Source organism: Taeniopygia guttata, chromosome 4, assembly GCF_048771995.1.
Source record: "Taeniopygia guttata chromosome 4, bTaeGut7.mat, whole genome shotgun sequence".
Taxonomy (NCBI): Eukaryota; Metazoa; Chordata; class Aves; order Passeriformes; family Estrildidae; genus Taeniopygia; species Taeniopygia guttata.
The window spans coordinates 42,466,011-42,490,773 of record NC_133028.1 but is presented as its reverse complement, the minus strand read 5'-3'; the positions used below and the strand labels follow the sequence as shown (position 1 = coordinate 42,490,773).

At 38.4% G+C, this 24,763-nt stretch overlaps 1 protein-coding gene across 6 annotated transcripts in view; it reads left to right on the top strand.

Annotated features, from left to right (window-relative positions):
• The window catches only part of TMEM131L (transmembrane 131 like), a 79,008-nt gene extending 56,921 nt beyond the window's left edge, over positions 1–22,087 (top strand). For 4 of the 6 annotated variants that reach the window (XM_072928467.1, XM_041715866.2, XM_030271480.4 and 1 more), the window contains 17 exons: positions 145–217; positions 2,243–2,385; positions 2,993–3,135; positions 3,443–3,629; positions 4,689–4,874; positions 5,783–5,932; positions 6,472–7,085; positions 9,161–9,315; positions 10,568–10,692; positions 12,230–12,387; positions 13,170–13,355; positions 14,420–14,498; positions 15,529–15,614; positions 16,937–17,057; positions 19,150–19,238; positions 20,059–20,201; positions 21,675–22,087. In XM_072928467.1, coding sequence (XP_072784568.1) covers positions 145–217; positions 2,243–2,385; positions 2,993–3,135; positions 3,443–3,629; positions 4,689–4,874; positions 5,783–5,932; positions 6,472–7,085; positions 9,161–9,315; positions 10,568–10,692; positions 12,230–12,387; positions 13,170–13,355; positions 14,420–14,498; positions 15,529–15,614; positions 16,937–17,057; positions 19,150–19,238; positions 20,059–20,201; positions 21,675–21,953 — 2,917 coding nt within the window. In that variant the 3' untranslated portion in view covers positions 21,954–22,087. The remainder of the gene's footprint in view (positions 1–144; positions 218–2,242; positions 2,386–2,992; positions 3,136–3,442; positions 3,630–4,688; positions 4,875–5,782; positions 5,933–6,471; positions 7,086–9,160; positions 9,316–10,567; positions 10,693–12,229; positions 12,388–13,169; positions 13,356–14,419; positions 14,499–15,528; positions 15,615–16,936; positions 17,058–19,149; positions 19,239–20,058; positions 20,202–21,674) is intronic. The other 2 variants (XM_041715867.2, XM_030271481.4) reach the window with 1 other exon arrangement.
• The last annotated feature ends 2,676 nt before the right edge of the window (positions 22,088–24,763 follow it).

Sequence of the window (24,763 nt, the reverse complement as noted above, 5' to 3'; positions counted from 1 at the left end):
CATTTCCACCATATTTCACACTGCCAAAATGCAATTGTCAAAGTAGTCTGTATTTAGGAATAGATGCCAGCATGTAAAAATAAGTCAATGCAGTTCTGACAGGCTGGGGTTCAAGTGCTTAACTTTTTGTTTTGGTTTATTTAGGTTCGGCATAAATGTGCAAGCTATTAATTTCACAACCACCGAATTCAGGCTAATGGATGAATGTTCTCACAGGGTAAGATGCCTAATTTTGGTAGAAGTAATCTGACACACTAGAGAAGGATTTTTCTAGCTATGCTACTTCTGAGTTCTTCCCAAGTGCAATTTAAAGCAGTTTCACAGTGTTTTCTTGATTCTTCATCAGGTTTGTATCTTTGCAGTTAGTTATCTTCAGATTTTGAGTCAGTTTTGAATACAGCTGTAGGGAGGAAGTGTGTGCATGCCTGCATGTGTGTGGATGTGTTGTTGGGACTTCACCCTTGGCTCCAGGCTGACCGTGAAGTGTCAGGCTGTGGAGTCGGCGATGTCAGGAGCTGGCTGGTTGTCTTCTCAGAAGAGGGAAGTAGTGTTGGGTAGTTCAGGGGAGGAGGAGCCAGGATTTCTGCATCTCAGCTTCATGCCATTGCAACTTCTGGATTCAGGTTTGGAATGTCATAGTCTCTCTGGTTCCCACTGCCTAGTTTTTGCATGAGTAACATTTGACTATGGCACATCAGTGCTGAGCTTAAACTCTGAAGTGTTGTGTCATGGATGACAGAGAAAATGCTGTATCAGGGGTGCTGGTATATTCTGGTGACCAGAGTACTATCCAGAATACCCAAAGAATTTCTTCTTAGGACTTCTGGTTTGTACAAAAGTCCAGAATTAATGTTTTTTTCTTGGGCTGTTTTGGCATGCTGCAGCTTCATCTTAATGTCCTGTGTAGATACATGTTTCTGCACATATTCTTTAAGATCTTAATGAAATATTTATACTTTGTAAAAAGAAAAGAGTATGTTTGCTAAGCTAATCAAAGCTGACCTTTCCTTTCTGGCAACAGTTGTAAGAGTTGTTGTAAAAGAGAGGAGACAGCAGTTCATAAATCCTAGCCTGTAGGCACATCCTGAAAAAGGGAAGGTAGCGTAGGGGTAGGAGTGAGCTTCCACAGTCCCACACACCATACTCTTGGCCAAATGGAAAAATAGCTGTAGATCTTCACATCATTGTGTGCAATGCGTGTTTTTCATTAGGTTTGAAGAGCTATGGGGAACATGCATGGTTAGATTGATTTTCAGCACATATGAGACAGATCTTGCCTTGTTAACCAAATGAATAGTTGTTAATATATAAATTTTTGTGTTTGGCATAATTTCCCTAGTCAGTTTATGTACAGTGAATTGTTAGGCTCATCTTTGTAGGGAATGACATGGGGAAGTTTTAAAATGCCATACATGGCTTGCTTTTACTAAATAGCAACTATTAAATGCAGTTTCTGATAGTTTTTGTGTGTTGTTTTTCATAAAATAGACTAAGAATAAAAACGTTTTGTACTGAAAAAGATCAGAAAATCTGTTAGTACAACACCCATAAACTGAGAAGCAGCAAGTGAGAGCCCATTTTGGAATCTTTATGGTTTTCTTGACTGCTATAAGTATCTGATCACCCCTTTCTAAGAGGGGACCCCCAGTTCTGGAAGAGCAAGTTATAGGGCTATTTTCATTTTTCTAAGGCAGAAAGAATAGACAACAGTATTAAAAAAAAAATTACATTATTTTCAGACTAAGTACTGGTAGTTCTGGCTTTTAATTAATATAGCAGAGAAGTCTCTGGCTTCTTTCCAGTGACTCAAATGATCAGCATATTTACCAGCAGTTCCTTTCTCACTTCAATCAAGTTGTAAGTCATGCACTGAGGGTATAATGGTTGCCACATTTCCCTGTGCAATCAGTATACTGTCAGTTCTTGTGTTGTGAAGTGTTTCAGGACTTCTTGAATATGAAAGACGTTATATAATTTCTTTTCCATCTGAGCAAATAAAAGCTGATTTAAATAATGAAGTAATACATTCCTCATAGTAAGTGCAGTAATATGAACTTTTTCTCAAATAAACAATCTTATCTGATGTTTTATGTTTTCAAAAGGAAAGACTTTGGTATAACAAATTAGTTAGCAGTTTCTGCACCTTGCCAAAAATATTCTATGTGGTGTAATAGTGCTTTCTTTATTGACATCTGTAAACACAAGTTTTCTGTGAGTAAGAAGTGCATTTTTTGTTTAACAGAATGCACATCAAGAGGACCTCATCAGCAAGAAATGCAGTTCTGAGATGCTTTGTTTAAGTTTACAGCCACTGGAAACCAGAAAAGTTGGTGTAATTTTTACACCTCTTGACTACAAAAGAGTAACTTCCCTTATTTTAATCAGGTATGCCAAATTTTAGTTCTAAATGAGAATCAAGCAACTCAATGTAAAAATGAATTTGTAAAGTCCTGGCATGGTCAAAATTTGAAAGTCAGAATACTTCTGGTTTAATAAAAATTGCTTAGTGTGTTTGTGCCTTTTGTCTTAGTCATTAATTTTCTTGATTTGTGGTCATAGGGTTATAAAATGCATGTGACTTTACTGAGGCAGTTTTGATTTAAGAGAGAAACACATTGTGTGGCTTTGCTGTTTTCAACCTGACTTAGTAATTGAAGGAGTTATGGATCCATTGAGTCTTTTATGCAGCCAAACTTTGGTTACCTTTGTAGTAAAAGAGAGTTTACTGAAGAAGCAACCATTTTTACTAGGTGGCACAGTTGTTATCTATTGGCACTGACCGCTAAACTTGCTCCTTCACTATGTGAAATTCACTAGTGGCTGGTTCTGGACTGATCCTGTCTCTGTTTAGGGGAAACCTGTCTAGGTTTTGCCACTGATTCTGTTACTTAAACACTGTTATCTTGGTTTGGCACCTAGAGAGGAAAGTCATGATTTTGCAAACTTAATTTGTGCTTTAGTGGCTGATTGCTTGATGTTTATTTTATGGCAGAAACAACTTAACTGTTCTGGATGTGGTCAATGTAGAAGGCTTTGGAGCCAAAGAATTGCTTAAAGTAGGGGGAAGACTCCCTGGTGCAGGAGGATCCCTTCGATTTAAGGTGCCAGAAGCTACACTAATGGACTGCAGACGACGTGAGTAAGGAGGCACAGGTCTCTGGTTGAGCTGCTTTGCTCTGCACTGGTACTGATACAGAACATTAATGTTACATAAACAGAATGGTAAAAGCTGAAGAGCTTGGCTGTGAGAAGCGTAGATTCTGTTTTGTCAAAACTCTGACTGAAAATAGTAAAAATACACTACTGCAGAATAGTCTGTATTAGATCTTGTCACTTATGGGCTTTTTATTCAATTGTAAGTAAAAATAGCAATTTATTTATGAATGTAAGAAAATAATTTTATGCACTGTAAAATAATTGCTCTCTTTTTTTCCCCTTTAAGAACTGAAAGACAGCAAGCAAATTCTATCCATTACGAAGAACTTCAAAGTAGAAAATATTGGACCTCTTCCTATAACAATTTCATCAATGAAAATCAATGGTTACAGTTGCCAAGGATATGGATTTGAAGTGTTAGACTGTCAGGAATTTTTCCTAGCTCAAAACTCATCACGAGAAATCAGCATTGTGTAAGCACTGACAAATTTGTTGACAAAATAACTGAAGTGGAAATTTGAAATAATTAATTGCAGAAACAGGCACTCCAATAACATGCCACACACAAAATTTTGAATAGAAATTTAGTAAGAATTTTCCTCAGGATAACACTAACAAACAGATTATATAATACTGGTTCTTTATACATGCTTTTATCAGTGCATTATGAAGTAATAAATTAAAACAAAAGAGTTGCCACAATTTTTTATTGGCTTGTTATTCTCTAAGCTTGTTCCAAGTAGCCTGACCACAATCTACTCATGCTTTTCCAGCACTGCGCATAGTCTAAAACTGATTCTTTTTAAACTATCCTTGAGTGAAAGATACTGTAAATATCTTAAGCAAAAGTAAAGTTAATGTTACTGTATTAAAGTAATTGTGGTTTCCTATGCAACAAATCTCACCTCTCCTGATTGGAAAGGCAAGATATACCTTCTAGCAATCAAGTAGAATACTGAGATGGGTCAGGAAAGTGGCAGAAGAGACAAATCTGGTGTTTCTTCTGCTTTCTGTGTCTTTCCAGGTACTTTGTACCCTAGTACCTGGCCCTTTCTGAAATCATGCTGGCTGTATGCTGTGCTCTTGTTGATTAATCTGAGTTGATTATGTGCATTTCCTTGATAAAAGGAAAACATGTCACAGTAATAAGAGTATTGTGAAGAGTCATAATAAACCACATATTTTGCCAGTTTAAGATGACCTAATGCCACTTGCACAGTTTAAGCAGATAGTGGACACTTTATTTATGTGCTTTAAAAAATATTATTAAATCATATTATTTCATATAACTAAACTGTTATTATTAGATGAATACATTAATAATTCATATTTTGAATTAAAATTCAATCAGGCAATATTTTAGTAATTTAAAGAATGCTATTAAATTATTGGTAAATACTAAATTAGTTTTCTTATTTATTATTATTGTTGTTGTCATCATATTATTTGTATTTTTGTTATCCATGTGACTTCAGAAAGTAAAATTCAGCCCAACAATGGAAAAGTAACATCACCTCTGTTTTTCCTGACAGATTCACTCCTGACTTTACATCTTCCTGGGTAATTCGTGAGCTCACACTGGTGACTGCTGCTGATTTGGAGTTCCACTTCACGCTCAACGTGACTCTCCCTCACCATCTGTTGCCACTGTGTGCGGATGTGGTGCCAGGACCCAGCTGGGAAGAGTCTTTCTGGAGGCTCACTGTTCTCTTTGTAAGGTAAGGCTTTCCTCACAGCACCCCAGAGTTCCTGCAAGATGCACTGGGTGTGAATGTCGTGGTGATAACACACACGTGCTGATGCATCCTGAACTGAGATTTCCATGCTCACTGTGCTGCTGCTAGCATGGTTTGGACACTGGAAGCGGTGAGAACACAAGTGAAGTAACAGTGGTGACCACTTTGCCTGTTTCTAAATGCAACAGGAGAAGACTACAGGGATCTGAAAAACTAGGAATTTTTCATTCTGTTTTCCTGCTAACAAAATTTACACTGAATGATCAAGAAGGTGGTTTGATGAATTAGAAAAATTTTTGTTTTGATCCATATAGGTTTGATAAAACTAAAACACCATGGAGAGAGGATGTTTTGCATCTACATTTTTTAGTTTAGAAGCATGATGGCATTTGTAGCTCATTTTATGCCAGCATTTTCTCTAAGAAAAGAGAGAGACAGTATTTAATAAATACCAAAATAGTGATGAGGACTATCATAAATGAACAGCGAGCTGATAGGTCATATTATGATATGATGTCTTACCTCATATTATGATGTCTTACATCATATTATGATATGACGTAAGACTACAACACAGTTACTTCTAAATTACCCTCAAGGATTATCTCTTTTAGAATGAACTTTTACTTTGTTCTATTTTTTTTCTTTTAAAGTTCATGACTGAGTTATTTTATTGAGCTAATAACAAGTAAGGCCTATAAGGAAAAAAAGGAAAAGAAAATACTAATACAGCTATAATTTTTAAGGCTGTATTTTGAGTTTATTGTCTGTCTTTTTACTTCAAAATTACAAAAAAAAATATTAGAGAAGTGTATCTTGTTAGAAGCTTTTTAATTCTTCCACTGAATATTCCTGAAAGTTCCTTCAGTATCTGTTGTTTTCTTTGGCAGTTTGTCCCTGCTTGGAGTGATTCTGATAGCCTTCCAGCAAGCCCAGTATATTCTAGCAGAGTTCATGAAATCAAGACAGAGGCCAAATCCTAGTGCTTCACCACAGCAGAACAGCAACTCTGTTGACGTAATCAGCTCTGATTCCTACAAGTAAAAATACTTTTTTTTCTTCTTTTCTACCCTGTTTATTGTGGAGTAGTGCTTTCTGTCTGATTGTTACTGATATTGCTGTGTGCTGGTTTAAAGGAGACAGTGTTCCAAGCAGCCTCTTTTAGAGAACATCCACCTCAACCCAAGAGAAATGGAGGAACTCAGGGGTTTATTGATCTTGAATATTGCCAGTAATACATAAGGTAAAAATTGTGTGAGGAAAGTAAAGGATACCAAGGCTGCGATGTGTGGCAGCCATGGAAAGAATGGAAGACACATTAATGGTTCTCAATCTGACCCTCTTGAGTGGTCCGTTAGGCACTTATTCACTGAAGCATGTAAGTGTGTTGGAAGTCTGAGCAAATGCTTAGAGTCTTGATCAATTCTCACTGAAATCAGAATGTGCTTAGCTGGTATGGTAAAGACCTAAAGGAATTTAATGGCTTGTGCATATACCCCGCTTTCTTTTCTTACAACAATATCTCATATTTGTTTGTAAAGAAAAACAAATCCCAAATTATTATTTTTTTTTCCTACAGGGGAAGCTGCAAGACATTTATGGATTCGTATAGTTCCTCAGATAAAGGTAAAGGGAAGGGTTTCCTGTCTGTAGGCCCTTCTTCCAGCCGAAGTCAGAGTGCAGCAAAGAGAAGCCCTGCGACCTACAGCCACTCTCAGAAGAAACACAAATGTCCAGTTTACTACAGTAAGCAGAAACCAAACGCAGCAGCTGGCAGTGCCATTGCAGCCACTGATGAGAAACAGAATCAGATTGCAGAGAACCAAATCTCAGCACCAAAAGAGGACATTTGCACTGATGTTGTCAGTGAGAACTGGGTAACTCTGAAATATGCAAATAGCATAAACGTTAGCAAGAATTTAACTCTTCCAGAAGACTTTCTGGGTAAAGAAGAAAGTACACTGAAAAATGCAGTTCTCATTAAAAATACTTCTTCAGAGTGTGATCTGAAGGAAGATCTTCAAACATGTATGTTTCCTAAGGAAACTAACCTTAAAACTTCAGAAAATCTAGCTGAGCTCAAAGAACAGGAGTTCTGTTCTGTGAAGATGTCCAAGAAGCTGCCTGAAAGTCACTTGTCCAGAAATTCACCTCAACAACAGCCGGAACTGCAAGAAATTAGGAAAATTAGTGGTAATTTTTTCTTAAATTCTGTCAGTCTAAATTACTATGTGAAATCTTCTGATGAGTTCACTGTGATCAGGATTTTGTCTTTTGTGTGGGACAAAGGAATGTGTTGTTTCTTATGTGCAGTTTCTTATGTGTTCACTGTGATTTGTCTGTTTACATTCCTAAGGAAGCAGCTTACATTTAAAGTTGTTTCATAAATCATAAATTTGCTTGGTTTACAGATTTCAAGCTTGTTGGCATAGCTTTTTAACTGTTAAAATAATTGATGTCATAGATCTGCTTATAAGACACAAATTGCCCTTGTCAGATATTCAGAAGGATCCCAGTTTGCTATTTTCAGGTCCACTGAAAATATGATGGTTGAATCACCAAGCAAGCACATTCAGAAGCAGATATTCAGAACTCCTTTGATAAAACCACCCAAAATAAGAAAAACCTGACACCAGGATAATGTGGATTTTATTGTGTAGGAATCTTCAAATCAGTGTTTTCCATAGTAATTGCATAGCTATATTTTTTATCTTGTTTTTCTTTTTTTGAAATTGTGGGGCTAAGCTGCCTGGGAAGTCTTATCTCTTAGCTTTGCAATTCAAAATTTTAAGAACAGCAGAAGAACACCTGGGAGAAATCAAAAGCGGGATAGGAGAATGCATCCTCTGGAAGCTTGGCTTTACTGAGGCACTTGGCAAAGTAATTGAGTGATGAAAACTGGCATTTGCTGTAGCTGTGGCAGTTTATTTAGGGAGTGAGCCATCAGAGAGGGATTTCAAGCTTTGATGTCTTGTGTAGTTGCAACCACATGCTTGTTGCTTCTTGTGTTGTTATCTGTGAGCTATAGCAGGTACAAGTGTGCAATCTCTGGTGAAGGCAAGATATTTTCACCTAAAATGTACTGTTGCTTATTCTTTGCTTTGAATTAGGAGATCATTCCATGTATTCAGTAGAAAAGTGCTAAAGGTAATCTCCTTTGTTGTCTATTATCAGGCATTTTTCTGTGTTTCAAGACATTTAGTAGGATATGTTAAGTCTAAAATGTACCCTGTTGCAGTGTTTGTATCTTGATTATAGTTACAGACCTGGTTTTGTGCAAACAGGGAGTTCAGGACCTCGGGTACTCACATATTTGTATGCTGGAGAGCAACAGAGTATTCTTTAGCACTCTGGCAGTCTCCCTTCCCTGGTGTTTCATTCACATGTGCTCCTTTTGCAGTCCTCATGTCTGCCTGCTCCAGAGGGGAGCCAGTATCTGACTCAGAGCTAGGATGTTGTAGTTGGTTGGCAGGAAAACGTAAAAATGTTTGGGCATGCCTTTCCCAGTTGAGAAGACCAGTTCAGCTCAGTAAGTGATAACATTTCTCACACAGAGCAGCTGAGAGCCTCGTGGTAGATCACTGTGGATGTAGTGCAGTTCTCTGAGATACCTGGAACCAATCAGAGGCAAAGTTAGTCCTGTCCTGTCCTGGCCCAGGCAGAGGAATGTGACTCAACTGAGCAGCTCATCTAGTTGTTGAGGCAGGCTTCCTCTTGAAGCTTTCATCTTTTGGACTCTTAGATTAAAATAATTCTTCTTCCTCACAAGCCTCTCAAGTAAAAGAACTTTTAGTGTGGGACCCATGCTAAAGAAAGGATGACTTCCCTTCGTCTTCATAGTGAATGCAGAGAACACTTCAGAGGTGTCAAGCACCTTTCTCCCCACTCAGCTTGCAGGTGTTTTTTCTCTTTGTTTTTTTTTTTTAACCCAGTGTTCTCTAGCTTCAAATTCTACCTTACAGACCCATGGCTGAGTCCCAAGTAGCTCAAATTCAGATGAGATGAGCATGACTTGTGTAATCTATGCATGCACTGGGAGTGGTGTGGGGCATGACCATGAACCAACACAAAGCTACTTTTTGCAACTGCTGTAAGAATTTTTACACTGCATTAGCTTTTGGTTTTAAAATTTTCCAGTATCATCAGCCTAGACATTAGTCTCCTGTATTTTGGAAAGCAACACAAGGCTGTTTTTAAAGAAAGGTATGTGGTTATGACTGAGAGCTCCTTCTCTTCTCATGTAAACAGTTGTTATTGTTTAATTGTAGGGAATAGCCAGCAAGTGCCTCTCAGGAATGAAACTGAGAACTGCGAGACTTCAAAAAAGCAGATCAACCTAAAGCCTTCCACAGAGAAAAAGATTAGTAAGGGACCCAAGGAAGAAACTCCATGCTGTGCAAAAGAGGAGATTACTTCTTCTGAGGTTTGTATTGTAATCTTTCTCCTTTCCGAATTTGAAATTATCTTTTTATAGTTTATGTACGTATATATATACACATATAGGCATGTACGTGTATGTAGGGAATATTTTGTAGAGTCACGGATCTGAAATCCTATAAATCAGATGAATGAGGAAGAGTGCAGATGTGCTGTCCCACATCCGTTGTGTATTAATGCTGCTGTATGGAATGGTGAACAGTTTGGGTACAAATCAAAACAGCCATATCACAGCCAGAGATTGTTACTGTTAGAGCAGTAACATTAGGAATCTAATGCCAGCTGTCAGCCACATTAATGATGTGGGAACATTCTCTGCAGGGGAGATGGGCATGTTGGCCTTCACTTGCAGACCTGATCTCCAAACCCAAGGCTTTGCATCAGAAACTTGCATTTGAGAGTACAGCAGGCAGAAGCCCTTTAGCAGATTGTGGAGTTGATGAGAAGGATCATTCTTCACCTCTGGTTTCTGAGTATGATAAACACATCAGACTTTGTTGCAGGCAGCTTAAAACACTAAAAGAACTTCATCAGGCAGTTAGTAAACTTGAGAATCTGGATTATGTTTGTATTCTGTCTACTGGGTATAAATCCCATGGCAAAATGGTGTAAGCAAGAATTGCTTACATTGCTTGGGGAATATGTGTGAAAAGACATGGTCTAGTCTTGCTTTCGAAATTGTTGTTACAAACTTTTTTGCCTGCGTGGCTGATGGTCCTCAGTTTGTTTCTTGCATTTCTTGAAATGACTAGTATTTACTGGTAACTTCATAATTTCCTCAGCTGTAATTCAAATGAATGCCTTCCCCAACCCCCACAGTTGCTGAGGAAAGGGAGGATTTATTGCTGCTGAACTTGCACACCAGCTGATCATAAATCTGGCAGATGTTTTTTGTTTTTAGCACATTGGGAATTTTATTGACTGCTTTACTTTTTCCCCCTCCATTTATTTTATTTTCTCTGAAAGTCAGAGCTAGATGCTGTGAAAGGGAAATGCTAAGTTTGGGAATTTCTCTCTCATCATCTCTTGCTGTCTTGCTGGACAGAGTCTTGGAAAGGCTGGTTAAATTGATGGTGCTGGAAAGAGGGTGTGCTGTGGAAAGCCACTAAATTATGAAGTAACTATACATTTGAGTCAGCTCATTTTGTCCAGAGAAATTTAGCTAGAAAAATCCAATGGAGTTCATTGACTAAGTTAAGTTCATTTTATAATGTCTCAGCTTGTGTTTTTGCCTTTAGCAAGAAGATGCATATAGAAAGAAGAAGCCTCAGGAGAAAAAGGAAGGAAATGTGCCAAATATGAATTGGACTAGAAATAGAACATCTAGGAAAAATAAGAAGAAGAATGTAAATATATCCACAAGGTATGTATTACCTCACCAAATCATGAGGAAACTCACAGTTGCTGTAATGTTTCTGCAGGTTTTGCATAATACATTAGGCAGGATTGCTTTATCTATTTAAGTAAACACACATTAATCCTGGCTCAAGCATTTACTTTTAGGAATGTGCACTACTAAGTATCACCAGCAAAACAAAAAATTTTAAAATATTCCATTTGTAAATCTACATGTAGATAAATGCAGCCCATTCTGTATAGCAGTGGTAGCTCTCTGTTAGAGTCTGGAATGTGCTGTCTCTGAAGTTCAGATGCTTAGCTTCCTTCCTCTTGTGTATTGTGTGGAGAAGTTCTAGTCATGTATTCTCTTCACTGAAAAAAGGAAAATAAAATTGTTGAAATGATTCCACCTTCAAGAGAGTCATCAGCTATATTGAATAACTGGGGGGATGTTGTCCTCTACCAATTTTGGAACAGAAATGTGTAGAAATGAGAGTGGCTTGTATTTTTGCTGTAATTATTAAAACAGCTAGAGCAGCACTAGATTGTAAAGAATATTGAGTAAGCACTGTAGAAAGTTACTTTTTTCCCCCCCGAGAATTGTTTTAGTGCATTTTAAAGTCAGTTGTAAATTACTTTTAATTATTTTTAATATATTTTAAATTTAAGTTGTTTGGATTATTTAAAAAATGCTAGTTACAAACTGCTTTTAGAATAAAAACACTTCTGTGGAGAAAATCCTACTCCTTCCCCTCCCCCAGCCTTTTGAATTAAGGTCACAATCCTACAAAGCCTTCACGGACTTAATTTTTATTGCAAGTGTTTCTATTGAGGTCAGTGGACTTTAAAAGGAGATTGTAAATCTGAAAAGGCTGTTTAACTCATTGTACACAAATTTCTGTTCATTTTGTGGGAAGTCAGTACATGTGTAAATCTTTGCTGGATGCACACCTTTATAGGAAGGATAAAAAATGAGCAGTGAAATACTGAAGTTTAGTGTCTGTTCCTTGAACCAATTCAGCAGTTGCTGCTTTCTGAGTTAAGATGGAACCATTCAATTTCTGCAGAAATTTGACAGTTGACATTTAATAATTTTTCCTTAATATTCTGATTATGATATTGGATGCAGACATGTCATTTCACTTTACTAGCAAAAAGTTAAATTGCTTCAGATTGTGATTTTACTCTGGTTATAATTGTGCTAGTGAAATAAACACAGGGCACATCTTTCTTTGTGTCTAGATTTTTGTACAGTGCTAAACTGTGCTTATCTGCAACATCTGATTGCCCATTTGCCAAGTGCATTAGAAAATGGAATTAAATATGCACATGTCATTTTGCCTCTCCCCCTGAGACGTAGTAGTCTGTGTGGTAGGATATTTAATTTTGGGAAAGGTTTTTTAGGTTTCTCTAAAGTTGGGAAATAAGCCTTCCAAACCTACTGCTTCCTCTGAACTTTGCTTTCATAGCTCTGTGAGTTGAAGTGTTTAATGCCTGGAAAGGAAAAATGCAGATGAAATGTAAAATGCAAACGTTTTTTTTTTGGGGTGTGGTTCTATTAGGGTCCCTGAGCAGAGTGAGTTGAAACATATGTGCAGTGAATTTGAAAGGCCGGATCTGAGAGCGAATATTGGAATAAGAGCCTGGTGTCCTCAGAATAACGGGGAAAATTGTAAAGCAGACCAAAAAGCTGGGAGCTTGTCCATGCAGGGAGAAACAGGTATGCAGTCTTAATTGTCTTAAAATGGGGAAAGAAACACGATGTGAATTTTGTGGCAGTAGAGCATTCCTTACTTAAGAGATCTGTGCTCTTCTGTCTTTTGAACCCTGATGTGAAGATGACAGGACATAGCTTCTCGCTTCTGAAGGGCTCTGCATGCGTCTCCATGGGGTTGGTTCATGGTGCAAAACAGAAAATGAATCAGTCTGAAGCATGATCTATCAGTGCTTGGTGCAGGAAAGACAGACTGGTAGTCTGGTTTTGTGTTCAAAAGAAAGCTTGGGTACCTACTTCCTGCCTTTCCATTGGGATTTTAATAATCCGTTTTCCCTGAATTCAGGGAAGAGGAGATCTGAAGAAAGTTATCAATTTCTATAGGATTGTCCTTTGAGTCTCTGATGAGATAATAAGAAATTATTAATTCATTACTTGTAATATTGTGTTGTTGCTGTTCGTATGCATGTTCCTACAGCCAGGATATGTTTCATGTTTGAAGCATTAAGTGTATATTTCAAAGGACAATACGCACTTCCTCTTTCAACCTATTACCTATAGCAGCACTGTATCGTCACTTGCCTCCATTTGCCATCATGTAGGTCAGAAACTTCTTGTGTTAGGGGCTGGTTACTGAATATATCAGTAAATAATTTTTCCTCTCTCATCAGTAAATAGAGAAAATCCATGTAAATTCATGATTCAGATTACTTTTCCCTGGCAAGACTTTCTTAAATGTTGTGTTGTTTTTTTGATTGGGTTTTTATTGGTTTTCCCAACTTCTTTAGAAAACTTTTATCAGCGGTCCAAAAAGAAGTGTGTGGAGAAGTTTTGTTCTGATTCAAGCTCGGATTGTGGAAGTTCGTCAGGAAGTGTTCGTGCAAGTCGTGGGAGCTGGGGTAGCTGGAGCAGTACCAGCAGTTCAGATGGAGATAAAAAGCCAATGATTACTACCAGGCATTTTCTTCCATCTAGTAAGTTGTGCAAACAGCACCTCTTCACAGTAGTGCACAGAGTTTTAGCCTTCCTGCTGAATGGAAAGGCCTACCACAGCATGGGGCACATGACTTGTCTTTTGTAGAGCACCTCTTAGACACACAAGGAGAGATGCAAAGAACTTTGTACTTGACAAGAAGTACCACACGTTTCATGGAGATGAAGATCACTGTCAGGCTCCTCAATGAGCAATATGTACAGATAGTTGTCATGGAAGGATGGGAGAACTGAGAGTCACTCAGAATAGCCAAAGCAATTTCTGCCTTTGAATTTGTTTCATCACATTATTTGCTTTTTTTTTTTTTTTTTAACAATTTAAGTATTTAAGTAATTCACAAATAAGGAATGTGTGAAAGCAGTTCAGATCTGCGGTGACTGGGTTTGGATAGGTGTATTTGAGATGTAAATATCCAGAACACCTGAGCCACTTGACTAGTATGAGAAATGGGAGCTGTGGTTCATTACTGCAATTCTTGAATACCTGAATATCACCAAAGCTGTTGAAAGTCATTGCCATAATTATTCAGAGTGATGTGGCACTAGAAGTAAATTTTAAAATTCTGAAATGACACCAGCAAACCTGGCTTTGGTTACCTGCAAAAAGATGATTTGAATTATTTAAAAATATGCAGAAACTTCATGTGTATTTGTGTATGTATAAAACTTTACGTTTCTTAATGATAGTGTGAGATCTGTCTGAACCTGTGATCTAATAGATAACAAACATGTATATGACTTTCCTGTTTGTTCAAATTATAATGCCTCTTAAGAAAAAAGAAAATAAGTAATTCTAAATTCAGACTTAATTTGATAGTTACAAGGAACCTCTCCTTCAAGACTGTAGTAATCACTTCTAAATTATAAAATACATGTTAAGACTATGGACCTAGGTAGCATGCCTTGAAATTGATGCAGTTAGTGATAATCCAGTGTGAGAGAAAACTTGATTAACATCATTGATGATTCTGTTTGTGTGTATGTATATTCTGTACATACTTCTTTTTTAAAGATCTTTGATTTTCACAGTCATTCTTTTCTTTAGGAGAGAATATTTCACAAAATGATTTTCCATCTGAAACTCCTATCACTCTAAATCTGTCTCATAACATCTGCAATACCAGGTAAAAAAATTGAATCTATGCCTGTAAAGCATTAAAGAAACAACACCAACTTGAAGTCTTGTCTCAGTTTGATAAATAATACCTGTTGGCACCTGTTATCTTGTAATTTTTTATGATCATCTGATTGTACTTACTAGTTGGAAGAATCTTCTTCAGTACATGAAAAGATATAAGCAAAATTGATTGTGCTGCATAAGTACAATAAAAGCTTCTACATGGAAAAAAAAAATGGAAATTGGTTTTTCACTTTCCCTTCTTCTAGCTCCTACCAGCTTACTACATTTCCATTACTGCTTAGTTGTATTTTTTTAAGAAGTTGGGAATAAGACTTTCAAGTTGATGCTATTCTTTTAATGGGAATAATGTTCTCCTAGGATATACAGCATGAAAATTGATTCCTCCCTCCCCCACATTCTTTTCTCCCTCTTTACTGTAGTAGAACTAGAATCTACAATTTTTATTACTATGAATCCTTATTTCACTTCTGATTCACCACTCTCTGTTTTCACTAGGAGAAATAATCCAATCCTTTTGCTTTGGGATTCTGGTGCTTGAAAATATTTTCTTTTATTAATTTTGACTAGTTCCTTTGATGGGATGGTTTTGATAACTACCAAATTCATGCTCATGTATCTCTATGTATCTTCATGGACATAAAAGTAAACTTACTTAAAAGTTGTTCAAACATTATAAGAGGTTCTACTGATTTTCATGAACTACAGCTTGTTTTCCAGTTTTAGAGAAGAGCTGTTGAATTAATTTGCAATAGGTTGATACCTGGATAATAAAAATGGGGTAATTAAGGTGTATTAATTTTATTCATTTTACATGTGCGATAAGTAGCTGGCTTTTAATTGGAAAAGAACTTTTTAAAATTGCACAGTGGTAATTCTGAAATAGGAAAAATCAGGACAGTGGAAAAGCAATAGCAGTCATGATAGTCATTAGAATGTTTTCTACATCTCTGTATATTTCCTTTGAAATAGTTTGCATTATGAGACTTAAGAAATTAAATTTTCTTTTCATTCAGCAGAGACGTGAACAGCATCCCTCAATATCCTGAAACCTTATGTCCCAATTTCACGGACATAGCTGCAGATCCTGACAAAAATAAAGGTCAGTATTAACAACTGAAGCTGATTTCTCACACTTTGCCAAGCAGTTTTGGTGATGTTGCTAATAACGTATACACCAACTTGACAGACAAATTGTTACTAGAACTTGACTTGCTTCTAAGCAAGTTAGGTGAAAAGTTAGCAAATGAAGGCTTAAAACCTTGTCAGTTTTTCTTAATAACCTTGATGATTTTTGCAGCATCTTCTCTGTGTGAAGACAGCATTTAACTTTCAGCTCATGTTCTAGGTATTCTTTCTTTTTTTTATCTTCTTGCTGTGCACAGATTAATGTCTAGAAGCAATGCAGCTGGGAGATCAGGAGCACTGCTTGCTGTGTTAAAGTGAAGCTTGGCATCAAACATGACTATTTTTCTCTCTAAATTTCCACAGTTGGGGCTTGCTCTCTTTGAAAGCAATAATGAGTGAGGTTGTGTAGTACTGTTAAAATTCTTGAGTTTTCATTGTATCTCAGAGGGAAGTAACATTAGCTTTTTGAGTGGGATTCATAAAGGCATCATGCTACATGGTGAGGTGGAGTTTGAAAGCTGGTCAGGACACGTGGTTCTTTGGGCAGCAGCACTTCTGCCCTTCTGCTGTAGGTTTAACCTGTCTGATAGGATAGAAATGCTGATTAACCTTCTTCCATGGTTGCAATATTAATATGTATCATGTGAAATAATGAAATAGATCCAACTTTGCAAGCATTGTCTCGGGGAAATTGCTAATTTGGCTTTTTCAATTTATCCAGCTGCCAGTTCTCTTAGAGTTTTAGGAGCCAAGTGTCTGTGGGCAGTCAGGACATGCAGTCCTTGAAGAGCAGCACAATGAATATCTGTGCTAGAGGCTAAATACAGCATTTAATGAGTACACAAATTGTCTGGTCGGGAATGGCTCCAGTCTGTTAAAAACCTGACCCTGTTCCTGCTGTATTTGTGTAGTTGTACTTCAGAGGTGGCTAGTGACTGAGGGGTGGGCACAAAGAGGCCAGTGGGCATTGCATCCCTGCTGTCTGTCCTGTGTGGAAGTGTGCCACCTTGGCACTGGCAGCTGAACACTTAATGACATTCAGTAGGAAGTTCTTGCCCTGTTTTGTTGAATTCTGGTTTCTCAGTTCAAGTCTTACATATATATTTTTTAAAAAATAGAAATTTTGAGATGTGTTTAAGGATGGGTCTTCATCACAAAAAAATTGCTTGGTAACTCTGGATTTTCTTCCTTAGCAGACAGTCCTTATTGGGGATCTGAGAATAAAGTGTCAGTGTGACAAAATCTGAGGAGTCTCCTTCCTGTTACTCTGCATTTCATTCCCCTTTCCTTTTTTAGGTCTTTACCCAACAGGTGACTTGTGGCCTGCCCAGCCAGTCTGTGTGACAAACAGTTTGAACTACAACCTTGAGAATAATATACCATGCATGATCCAAACAACCCCCTCTGTCCACAACAGGCAAGTTATGTTTTGTGTAAGAAGTACAGATAATGCTTTGTTCAGGCTTCTATAATGCAGAGGCCTGTACTTTACTCATTTTTGTAAAGGCAGATGACAGTTAAAATAAAAGCTGTTCTGCCACTTTAGTCTTAGTTCTAGTTGTTAATGCTCTTCCATGAGTACATCATGATTAATTTTACTAATACAAATTCATTGCTGTCCCTGTTCATGTATAGATATTCTACTTTTTTCAAGTTTAATTAAATACTTTTGGAAAGCTATTAATTCCTTTCACTTGCTTTGCAGGTAGAGTGCCTGGTTTTGAGATCTGTTGCCCTTTTGCTAAATGCATGGCTTGTGTATGCGACAGTGTGTTTTGCACTGTGTACTTGTGTTAAATGGCAGGAACAGACCTTGTTATAAAGACAAATATTCCAGTATAAAGGTGGTTTAGGGATACAAGTTGGTATGTTTCAGGCTCTGTGTATATTTTGGTTGTACTTCCCGTAGTAATGAACTTGATTAATTCTTGTATTTTACACTGCTCACACAGCAAATTTTAGTAATGAAAGATGTGCCACAAACTAGTGAGCAGAAATACTCTGCCACCACATAGAAGTGAAATATGGCCAGTTCTTCAGGTTGTATCCTGTCATCCAAAATGACAGGAGAAGGACCTGGGAGTACTGGTGCTCAACAAGTTGTCCCTGAGCCAGCAAGGTCAGGACAGGCCGGGAAGGTCAGTGGTACCCTGGCATGCATCAGGAAGAGCAATGCCAGCAGGGCAAGGGAGGTGATACTGTCCCTCTGCTTGGCCCTGATGAGGCCACATCTGGAGTGGTGCCCAGTTCTGGGCTCCGTAGTCAGTGCAACAGAGATCAGGAGCTCTGAGAGCACATCCAGAAAAAAGCTACAAAGTTGTTCATGGGTCAGGAACCTCTCTCTTACAAGGAAAGGCTGAAGGAGCTGGTCCTGTTCAGCCTCGAGAAGAGAAGACTGAGAGGGACCTCATCCATGCCTGTCAGGATCTGCAGGGAGGGGGTCAGGGGATGGAGCCAGGCTCTGCTCAGTGGTGCCAAGCAACAGGACAAGAGGCAGTGGGCAGAACCTGATGCACAGGAAGTTCCACCTGAACATAGGGAAGAACTTACTGTGCAGTGACCACACACAGAATGGATGGTCCAGAAGGGTTGTGGAGTCTCCTTCACTGGAGACATTCAAGAACCCTCTGGACACAATCCTGTGCCATGTGCTCTGGGATGGCCCTGCTCGAGCAGGGAGGCTGGACCATATGACTCACTGTGGTCCCTTCCAGCCTTACCCATTCTGTGACTGCTTTCATACACCTACGTCGATTTGGACTTCACATGCAAAAAAACATGCACATCCATGCAATTATTCATTGATAATTTAGTAGTAATAACTTAAGATGGCTGCTTGGCTGAATAGTAAAATTGAAGTAGGGCAGCTTCTTACGAAATCTTTTTATATGCCTACCTTGTGCAGACTGGATCCAGAGTTTGACTATTTCAAACCTGCTGTACAGCAGGGCCTGTTTTACTACTGACATGTCTTTAGGAATTACTTTTGAAAAAGTCTTCTTGAAATTCTGAAATTATTTTAAAGAAGTATAATCCCTAGAAATCTATGTGTACCTTAGGAAATGCACTGTTTAACAGGACTGTAGGACATTTGGTTAGGAAAATAGAAATCTCCATTTTCATTGCTATTCTCAAGCATTCAAATGTATTATGTCTTCTTCTGCCACTTCAAATCGTATTACCCATGATTATGGGGAAGAAATACAGTTTGTTTTTTTTTACAGGGAAGAAAGTTGAACCCAGTTAGGCATAGCAGGATTCTGGTAGCATCATTACAAGTTGTTCATTTTCCCAGAGGAAAAAGAACTCTGTGAGAGAGATTGCTGTGATTATGTAGTGGCACAGAGTAGATACTGGCAAAATTGACAAGTGGAATGTGAAAAGCCTCATGCTCAGTTACAGGCATTTTGCATTCAAGAGCTTTACAATAAATAAGTATTTCTAAGTGATTTTCAGAAGTTCTGCAAATTGTTTCTGACTGCAGATTTTTTTTTTTTTTCTTGAGACAGCTTCATTGACTGGAATGCAGCTTGTGACAGCCAGTTTTCCAACATGTATTGTCCACTAGAGATGAATGAATATGGTGCTTTCCCAGAAGGTAAGATGGAATAAAGCATATTAATTATCACAGAGCATGGTTGTTTTCCTCTCACCTTTTGTAGAACAAAAGGCTGAGCTGGTCTATACACGAGTGTTCATTGCTTTCAACTTTACATTTTCCAGCTGAGTGCTCTGTAGTAATAAACAATGACTGCATGTGGTGGATGAGAAGATTGGCCTTTGCATAGAGCCTGAAAAGGCAGTATGCAGGACTTCCAGAGGGAATTGAGAGCAATGCTTGTGCCTACAGTATTACACATATCTTTTTGCACAGTCTTCTTTGTTTCCCCTCTGGCAGGCTTCAGCCTTCCAGTGTGTGATATACAAGGCCTCTTGTGACCAATTATCTTTCCAGCCTAGAGTTTCTTGGCTTGGGAAGCACACTGGCAGCAATCTAGAATTCTTTAGCATTACCTACCTAAGTAATAATGAAAGGTCAGACTGCAGTATTCCAGGCAGCATGCTGATCCCTTGGGTGTTTAGAGCTGAGACATGTTGGTGGTGAGGCCTGGGGAGGTTCTGCAGTGCACATTCTGTCTAATAAAGACTGTTCTCCAGTAGAGGGACTGCCAAGTCTTTATCCTGTTCTCCTGATAACAATTTGTTAGTGGGTCCTTAATACAGAGTGGTAGTCCTGTTGATAGAAATGGATACACTTCGCTGCTGTGCTACCCTGATGCTGCATGGAATCACTGAAGGATTAGGTCAGTCCCAGCCTGGCTTACTTTCAAGAAGATTCAATGTTCCTCCACAGAAATGTTAGTAGTGTTTTATATTGCAAAAGCCTTAGTTTGTCTGCTCGATTTTATGAATTGCAGAAAACATGAACTACCCCAGTGGCTTCCCAGGTACTGCAGCAATGCAGAATACAGCCTTCATTGACCAGAACTGTCCCTCCACCTGGAATGCTCCTCCCAACTTGCCACCTGCCTGGGAGCCTGCCAGTTATGTCAACTCCACAGTGAGTATTGTCACTGTGAGGAGCTGCCTTTGCATGCTCCTTCAAAGCCTTCCTCGTGTATTTCTGTCTTTTCCCTATCTGTTACTTGCATGTTCTTCATGAATCTTCTGAGTAGCCTGATGTATGTGTTTAATGCTGGCATTGGTTTTTCCCAGCTGTTTGTCAAGGATGTTACTGACCTTGTCTGCAAAATTTTAAGATGATCCTTTTGCCTGAAAAATGACTGAAATCAGCTTACATATGGAAAAATATTTTGGGCTTTGGTAGTCTATTGAGACTTTTTTTCTATCAAAATCAACGTGTCCAGGAGGCTAAAACCCAAAAAGTGCTGACAGAAAAACCTAGAAACATTTGAAAATTGAAGAGCTGAATGGACAGCTGCTCTCAGTGACTTTGACAGGGGTTTTTTTGGTAGGAAATTCAAGTGATTAAAGCTGGATTTGTGCAGATTTCAGAATCCTGACTTTGACCTGTTATACTCCAGACTAGCCATGTTTATGTCATCCCATAGTGCAGTGTGGTAACTTCAGTTCAAGGTGGTCTTTAGTTGTAACTATCTTCTCTTCTGCTCATATTTCAAAATACTCTATTTTAGAATTTTTTTAATTTAATGTAGGTTTATTTTGAATTAAACTAAATAAAGCAAGAAATATTTTCAACTGTAAAAATGAAAATTCTTCTGTGTTAAGAAGTGGCAAAACTGGTAGAAGACTTTTTCCTAAAATAAACATGGCTTTATTTCATATTTTATTCAGGAATGCCAGGAAACAGAGAAGGTAGAGATTGGAAAATGCATTAGATAATTCAGTTCATTTCCCTGGCGAGCTTTTCTCCACAATACATTTCAATGTTTCATTCAGTTTTAAAAGTCCCAAGACTTCCATGACCTTTGCTGAGAGACTTCCTTGCAGACTAATACATCTTGCCCTCCAGGAGGTTCTTTATAAGCTTTCAAAATTTTCTAGCTAAATTCCCTAGCTCCCAATTACAGTCTCATTTTTCACATTGAATATCCCTTTCTGCTCCCAGCATGCACAGTATTTCTGAACTGACACATACTTCAGCCCTTTTCTTGTCATTTCTAGGCATCTCTCTCTTTTAATTTTAACTCTCAAAGTGCATGGTGATCTTTGTGTGTCTTCCATTTCTCCTGTATTTTCCTCAACAGTCTGACCATAACTGAGTAGTATAATGTTGTTAGAGTAATATCTGTGCCATGCAGGGAAGAGCTCATGTGACTTCATTCAGTGGAATGCCTTTAAACACACACACACAAGAATTAATGCTGCTGTAATATTTTTGGCAGCCATATTTCTTTGTAAACTCCTGTGTAATTTTCTACTTGTGGATTTCTTAAATTTCTGCATAAATGCTGCTTCCTTCCTCCCATTCAGTACTTAGCATTTCCAGATTTTCTTTGGCAAATGGTCTGTGTTGCATGTGTTCACATGCTGGTTTTATCTTGCCCTGCAGCCCTACCTCTCAAGCACCCGAAGCTTGTCTCCAATGTCTGGACTTTTTGGTTCCATCTGGGCACCTCAGAGTGATGTTTATGAAAGCTGCTGCCCCGTCAGTGCCACGACTCAACATTCAACCCATGTGGAGAACCAGGCAGTTATGTGTAAGCAGGAATACTATCCAAGGTTTAACCCTTTCCGTGCCTACATGAACTTGGACATATGGACTACAGCAGCCAATCGAAATGCAAATTTCCCACTTTCGAGGGACTCGGGTTATTGTGGAAATGTGTGAAAGGAATTTGATTTAAAAATGTGAATAAAGATGCTTGCAATTTTGATTACTAGAGTAAGCTGGTTGCTGAATAGATTACAATGTTGGTGAATATTTTGGCACTTTTATATTGAAAATAAATTTTTTTTACTGAAGTCTGAGCATTCAGTGCATTTTAAAAAACAGAGAATATTCAGGATGCTGTTCTTGTCAGGTGAAGGCTATAAATTTAAAATTAAAATTTTTTATCATCATTAAGGGCAGTATTAGTTTTTAAGAGCATCCATGAGCCTGTACTGCACATATTTCTTCTGAAGTTTACATTCTGTGCTATAAACTAGAAGTGGTTTAGCAGTTGTAGGTACAAACTTAAACCCATAAGTAATTGCATCTGTACCAAATAGTAACTGGGGACCCACTTGTTGATGCAGATCAGAGTTGCTAAATGGTGCCACTTCTAGTGCTGATATAGTTGTTAGTGAGTGCAGACTTCTGGCAGTAGGAAAAAGGCTGAATTGTGGCTTGTTTATCTGGCTTCAGATTGCAAGCTATCACTTGGACGATGTTAAGCTTGTGCAGTGTGGGTGAGTGGGCATTTCTTCCAGGAACTTTTCTTGCGAGTAACTCCTGGCATTTTGTGTTGTAATTTTTAGCCTTCATGTTGCAGTAGCATTTTCAGTGCATTTAATTGCACTTGTTTAAAATGCCAAAGCCTGAACTGAAAGAAATGTTTCTTTGAGAGCAGAGTTCACATCACTCTCCCAAACAGAGTGATATTGGGCTGGCTCGTGTTAGGAGACTAAAATCGTGTATCTGAGGAAGTGCTGCCACCCATGCCAGAGCTCAGTCTGTCATGCAAGATGTCTCTGCCTACCCTTGCTGTGGGGTGTGTCTAGATATCAAAAGGAGGTGGAGACATCCCTTAGATTCAGAGATGGCACAAGGGCACTTGTCAGGCCTGAAGAGAAAGTGGATCCAGTAGCAGTTTTGTACAACTGCTTAAAGAAGAGCCATAGAGTTGGCAGAACCAAATTCTGTGTTGTGGTGGCCACAGGCTTTACAGCAAGTGGTCATGGTCATTGATTGCCACATGGGAGATTGAACATGAGGAAGAATGATGTCCCTTGGAGGATGATGCTGCAGGAGAAAGGTACCTCAACAGGTGAACAGATCTCTGCTTCATGTTCATGGTGTGCCTGAATGAAGCCACATGTGACCTGCTGTACTGGAGGTGGCAGTCCTTTTCCTCATGGGAGGTCAGACTGGAGACCACCAGGGTCCAGGCACTATTTTGAGGATTCTGTGAGCCTTGAGCAAGTTCCTTACTTTTTGCTACTTAATTTCATCTTGCCTTTTGCTCACAGAGTGACTGGAAGACTAGCTCTGTTGGACAATAAGAAATCAAGGCTTTTTTATTTGTTCTTATTCAAAGATGGAGCAGAAGAGGCACTGCAAAATAGTTCACAGCCTTCATGCAAGGCTACTCAGTAATCTGAACTCTCAGACCTAAATTCCGGCCCTGTTAGTCTCACCACATTGCTGAGCTATCAGACCAGCTCCTTTATCTTGCTGGTTTCATCCAGAAATGCCATCCCAGGACTTGAAATATTTTAGCAGAAACAGTGTATATCCGCAAAAGGTTTGTTTCAGTAAATCAGCAGTTCCTGAAAAATAAGCTTTGTTGAAAGTTACCTTGCCTGCTATGTGTTCACTTGTGTTTGGGTTAGCTCAGAAGGTGGTCGGGGACTGGTTGGGAAACTCAAAAGCTCCTACATTTAACTGCTATAATTGCTCGTGTGGAAGGTGCTCCAAAGCCTTCCTTTGGTTTCAATGTCAGAAAAATGGGATAGTCTCTGAATGCTTCTTTGAACTGTGGTGTTTTAATTGCTTGATCAGGAATTAGCACCCGGGGTCTACGGCTGCTTTCCATGATGTGTTGTGCTGGGCAGGAATCTGTTTGACTCGACTTTAATCGTAATTGGTTGTGATTCTGAAGGAAAGTTCACATGTTCCTATGAACTTTGATGCTCCTGAAAATGGTACTAAGCCATGAGAAGTAGTTATAACCACTGACATGTTTTCTGTGCACCTCTTGCCTATGGTAAGAGACTTCAGGAGGAATAGAGTGGGAGTATAAACCAAATAAATACAGATTTTAAAAAAAAAAAAGTAATCCTTTGGTTTGAAATGGAATGAACTTCTTTATTCCTTGGATAATATTGCTTCCTGTATAGCATGCATGGATTTTGGATGAAAAGGCAAAAGGAGAGAGGAGAGGACATGAAAAGATGTGCTTAGTTGTCTTAGTTTATTCTGTGAATTCCATTCAGTGTTTTTAGGATATCCTTATTTTTTGTGCACTGAAGGGAGGCTTTTGAGTTCCAAGGACATGGATTTCTTATATCTGCAACAAACTGTAACAACAACAACTTCAAAACTCCGTGGAGTTCTGATAGGCACAGAATCCCTGTTGTAAGTAAAGTGTATGCTCTAAACAGAGTCAATCACTGGAAAAGAGAGGAAAAAGCATGCAGTATACCAAGCAAAGGCTTGGTATACTGGAGAATTCAGGGAGAGCAAAACCAGATAGAAATGTTTGGAAAAGAAGACCTGTGTGAAGAATTTGATCAGACTTGTTTAAATTGCCAACAAAAGACAAGGAGAATGAGCCACAAAGACCTTGAGAAATATTGCTAAGAAAGGAAACAATAATTCCCTTTAATCAAACCAGAACAGATCAAGAAGTTATTCCCCCAGGAGCTGTGTAGTATTAGGCAAAGCTTTTCATATAACTTTTCATAACAATAACTAAGGAATGTAACAAGCTCATT